Source organism: Benincasa hispida, chromosome 2, assembly GCF_027475165.1.
Source record: "Benincasa hispida cultivar pf3 chromosome 2, pf3_genome.v1.1, whole genome shotgun sequence".
NCBI classification, from domain to species: Eukaryota; Viridiplantae; Streptophyta; class Magnoliopsida; order Cucurbitales; family Cucurbitaceae; genus Benincasa; species Benincasa hispida.
The window spans coordinates 31,558,541-31,563,652 of NC_143479.1; the positions used below are offsets into that span (position 1 = coordinate 31,558,541).

At 34.9% G+C, this 5,112-nt stretch overlaps 1 protein-coding gene across 3 annotated transcripts; it reads right to left on the reverse strand.

Annotated features, from left to right (window-relative positions):
• Positions 1-313: 313 nt before the first annotated feature.
• On the reverse strand, positions 314-4,886 carry LOC120071783 (protein WVD2-like 2). 3 transcript variants are annotated; one of them, XM_039024167.2, is made up of 8 exons: positions 4,578-4,710; positions 3,610-3,663; positions 2,525-2,972; positions 1,762-1,835; positions 1,583-1,667; positions 1,415-1,486; positions 950-1,060; positions 314-812 (listed from the first exon to the last, which is right to left on the reverse strand). In XM_039024167.2, exons 3-8 carry the CDS (start codon positions 2,966-2,968, stop codon positions 510-512), a joined length of 1,089 nt encoding a protein of 362 aa, XP_038880095.1. In that variant the 5' UTR covers positions 2,969-2,972; positions 3,610-3,663; positions 4,578-4,710; the 3' UTR covers positions 314-509. The 3 variants fall into 3 exon arrangements, with proteins under 3 accessions (XP_038880095.1, XP_038880094.1, XP_090167323.1); XM_039024166.2 differs by lacking the exon at positions 3,610-3,663 and having other exon boundaries at positions 4,578-4,886; XM_090311197.1 differs by lacking the exons at positions 3,610-3,663; positions 4,578-4,710 and adding an exon at positions 4,380-4,571.
• Between the last annotated feature and the right edge of the window lie 226 nt (positions 4,887-5,112).

A 5,112-nucleotide genomic window follows, 5' to 3' on the forward strand; every position in this document is an offset into this window, starting at 1 on the left:
AGAACTATACTAAAATCTTGTGAATGAAACAAAAATATTAAATATTTGACTAAAATCTCATAGCAAAACTTGTGAAACAAACCAACCCTTAATATTCAAGAAGCGACATTCAACGTCTAACTTCCACGAGCAACCCCAAATCTTAAGCATAAAGATTTTGCATCAAAGAAACCGTACACTGATACTATTCTACTTCTCTTGTACTATCTTCTCTCAGCTGTGAAATCTTCCTAAACCTTACCTAAATGAAAAAAGAAAACAAACCAAAAAAAAAAAAGAAAAAGAAAAAGAAAAAATCACCAGACACACTCTCTAAACACAACTAGTAAGCTATTTGTCAGTACAAATCATAACTACAAAACATTTACAAATTTCATATTACCAAAATCCAGTTAAAACTGAAAAGAAAAAGAACAACTCCTTTTAGAATATCCATTTGGCAACAATGAGAAATACAAGATGAAGAACCCTTTTTTTTCTCCCTTTAAATTCAGAGAAAAGTCCCAAGTTCATGACTGAACTGTTATATCCAAATTGCTTCTCTGCTCAGGAATCTTAGCAGCAGTTGTTTTTGTTGTCTCCTTATCCTGATGATTTACTCTGTCCTTCACCTTGCTACCGCTACTCCGCCCACTAATTTGCCCCTTAGATTTTGGAGTCGTCATAACGTTAGTCGGATCTGTTCTAATACTTCCAAGGCTATGCCGTTTCACTCGAGTACATACTTTTGCCTTCTCTATATTTGAGTTAACTGCATCGCCGCAGCTCCTTCTCCTAGTAAAATTCGGTGACTTGGGTCGAGTCAATGGCAGCTGCAACGACCAACATGGAGATGCCAAAGGTTAAGAATTCTTACAAAAAAATGAGTGTAGGTTGTTACTTGAAGATATAGGAATGAGTTGATGATTCTTAGAGTAGAAGAAAGAGAGATTGATTCTGAAACTCTCACCTTCTTGAGTTCAACTTTGGGTGGGGGTCCCTCATAGTAGAAAGTAGGCACTGGGTTTGCTTTGATGATTAAGCTCTTCCTCAGTTGCTTGATGGCTGCTTCTTGCTCTTCCTATCAAATCACATCATAAAGTGTTTTTCCTTTTCAGTGTTTAAAAATTCTCTAACAGTTTCTTTCACAATCATTTTCAACATGATTCTAACGCAAGCAATCACAAGTTGAAGATAAATGGAGAAAAATGGTTGCCAATATAATTTCTTCCTTATATGTTAGACTTCGTGAATCAGATTAAAATCAAAGGCTACCGGTGAAGTGTGACATTAGGAATAGACATAGAAAAGTAGAAGCGAAATAACTAATCACTCTTAAGGTTTTGGGTTTAGTGACGATTTAACAAAATGAACTTGTCAGAAAAGTTGGAAAAGTCGGAAAACAATATAGAAGTCTGAAAGTGAAGAAAGATACCTTTGTTCTGGCTTCATATTGGCTTTTCTCTGCCTGCAAAGCTTGGTGTTTCTCTTCCAATTTTTGGTAAAACTGAAAAATAAAAAATTAAGATCATGTGCAAATGAGTGATTTAACGATGTGTATAACATCTAGAACATTTGCAATAAGCAATATCAGTTAATTTACCTCCTTCCTTCTCTCGGCACGACTAGCAGATCGAAAAGTCGGAGCGACACCGACAGTTACCTTAGATTTCACAGAAGTTGCAACACTTAACATGGCTAAGGACCATACAAGCCAAAAATGAAGTGTAAACAATTTACGATATGAAAATGTAAAAAATATTTGGATGTCAAAGAGGATACGAGGAACTGATGGACCAATTATCTTCTTCATCGTGGTATTTCACGTGCTTCCTTATCGAAAGCGGTGAATTTGGCTGTAAAGAAGAAGAAAATTTCAATCATTAATCATCACTGCCAAACTGTTTTATTCTAGCTTCACTCGCACAAAATCTCATTTGCAAATTGTAATCATACATGATTAATGATTTCCCACAAAGTATGATAGTAAAGTGTTAGGAATATTAGCAGTGTCATGTTTGTAGACATGAGAAGTTTTATTATAAACCGAGTCAGGGGATGGAGGTAGAAGTAGAACTCAGAGAGTAATTTTGGGAGAGTCCAAGCCCCTCAAAAGAGATGTGAGATATGCTTAAAAAAAAAGGCGAGATCTATCCCATGGTACAAGAACCATAGTATTACGAGAATATAGTATAGAATTAGAAAAGGAACCAAAAGAGAGATCGAAATTAACTGAAAGAAATATCGATATGAGAAATAAAATTACAAAATCCCAACTTCAATCAGCCTGAGCTCAATTGAAATAGAACTACTCTCCAAATTGTGCCCACCCTTAAACCCAACAGAAAGCTTGGCCATATTTTAAGGGTCAGCCTAGGAAAATTGAGCACAACCTGCACATCATATGGTATAACACTTGAAGGCAAACTGAAATAGAGAAGACAGCCATTTCTATCTTTCTTCAATTCTTTGGACTCAGAAAAGAAAAGACAAATAAATCTCGAGGTTAACCAAATATAGGCAGCCAATTATGAGAATTAGTTACCTGAGAGTTCTTCTTAGCACTAGGAGATTGCAGATTTGGTGAAATGTTGACACCAGTAGTGGTAGTTGCATCGTTTCCGATATTATGTGCACATGGACCGCGTTTTTCAGTTTCCAAAGTAAACGGCTGTGGAACGGTGTATTGCCCCCTCATATTTCCTGGAGATTTTGATCCAATTGGGCTTGACTTCTGGTACTCACCAAACTTCTCAAGTCGAGACTTCTCATATTTCTCCTCACCATCAAGATTAGTACTTTTGATACTTAACACCTCTACCTTCTCATCATATTTTTCAATGATCAAGTTTTCTTCAGTACATTCCTTTACTTCATAGTCCTTGGCCTCAATGTTTCTTACCGCAACTCTTGGCGCAACATGAACTACGTCATGAGCAACCCCATTCGGCTTTTGTTCAACTTCTACAGCACTTGGCTCCCTCCCCATGATGCTGCAGAAGGTGATCGGTTAAATACAGTTCCAGCCGTGTAGATGGGCTAAAATGAATCTTTACAAAATTTTAGATCCAAGGACATAACATTTCAAAGTATAGGGGCAAGAAGAAGAGAAGGGTACATGTGAAAAATTCAAGAACTATACTAGGATTTAAAGGGAAAAAATGACTTGAATAGAGGGACAGAAACCGAGATTAGGGGAGGTGGAGGTATCAGAAAATCTCAATGTACCTCAATCTTACATCCGAAAACTACAAACTAACAAACTAAATTATGAAATAAAACTAAAAAAAAAAAAACAAGGTTATTTGTGAATTCAGCAACCACATAACAAAAATACATAAACATTCAAATAGAAGATAAATAAGATGAAATTTTCCATTGTAACAGCAAAATGAACTTCTCCAAGCTCACTTCTTGATGGCTGAGATGAAGAAACTCCAAGATTCAAAAGAAGAGAAAATCTAAAGACCAGAACCTTAACTCTCTGTTATTTTAGTGTTAAGAAACCTTCATACAACTTGGGACTTGAAAGAGAAACAGAAGTGTAGAAAAAGGTAAAAACAATAGAAATCAAACGCTACCAAGAAAAAAAAATTTAACATATATCATCAGAAATGGCCAAAAACATACTGATAGAAGCAAGGATTCAAAGTGAATTCCGAAGGAGAGAAGAAAACTGAAATCCTGATGAGACAAAACAAAAGAAAAAGCAATGTTTAAAAGACATGATTAAGTCAAAGAAACCAACCGACCACTCTTAATGGAAAATGAAAGGCCACAAAGTCCACAAAGAACCCCTTTAATCCTTTGACCAAAACAAAAGACTAAGCATTCAAATATTATTCATTGTCCACCACTAACTTTCAAAAGGGAAGAGAAACCAATCAAAATTATAATTATAGTTCAAATTTTCTAAGTGAGAAAGAAACCCACCATGAAAATAGAGACAAACATCAAATAAGACCAAAGTTTAGATCATGTTTGAGTAAGAACAACTCCAAAAATTTGAACCAAAATAACAGAGAGAGTAAAAACCCACCAAGAAAACAGAGATAAACATAAAATAGGAAGGAAATTTGACCAACAACAACCCAAACATCTCCAAATAAACCCAGAGGGACCAAAAATTAGAACAGAAAGAACAAAGAGAGTAAAAACCGACCAAGATAAACATCAAATAGGACCAGAATTAGATTCACATTTCAGCAAGAACAACTCCAAATAAAACCAGAGAGACCAAAAATTAGAACATAAACAGCAGAATGAGTAGAAACCCACCAAGAAAATAGATACAAACATCAGGTAGTACCAAAATTTCAGTCACATTAGAGCAAAAATTCCCAAATAAACCCAAAGAGACCAAAATTAGAAGAGAAATGAGAGCTCGAGCCGAAACCCACCAAGAAAACAGAGACAAACATCAAGCAGAGAGAGTGAAAGCCGAAAATGAAAAGGAAAAACAAGAAGAACAAGTGAAATTGAGAGCAGCCTCCATTACAAAGAGCTCAAAAACCAAACAAAAGATCCAAACAAACATTTTAGGAGGAAGAAGAAGAAGAAGAAGAAGAAAGCAAGTAGAAAAATGAAAAATCAGGCACCTGAAGAATTAAAAACAGATAATGTGGAAGATTGGGTAGCAGTTGTTGCTCGATCTGACAAGATCTTCAAACTCAACCCTCTCTCTCTTCTCTCTATGAATCCCCTTTTCTCTCCTCTTCTCTTCCTCCTCCACTCTGAATAACAAGACAAACTAAAATGGAAAAAGAAAAAAGAAATGCTCCCACCCTTTTTTTTTCTTTCTTTTTCTATATTTTTCTTTTTTAATTTTTCCAATTGCTCGTCGAGATTTTAAAGTGACGTGCTCCAAAAACTGTCCTTTGGGTTTTGAACTGTGGGCGGTGGCTTCCATTTATATAAAATTTCAAAAAGAGATTTATAGTGTTTCTTTTCAAGCCACTTATTTATTTTAAATGGTAAAATTATTTAAAATATGGCTAAATATGGCTAAATATCACAATTTATCACTAATAAATTTTAATATCTATTAATTATAGAGTTATATATGATAGTAATTTATCAATATCTATCACTTATAAATAGTGATATTTTGATATATTTGTAAATATTTTGGTT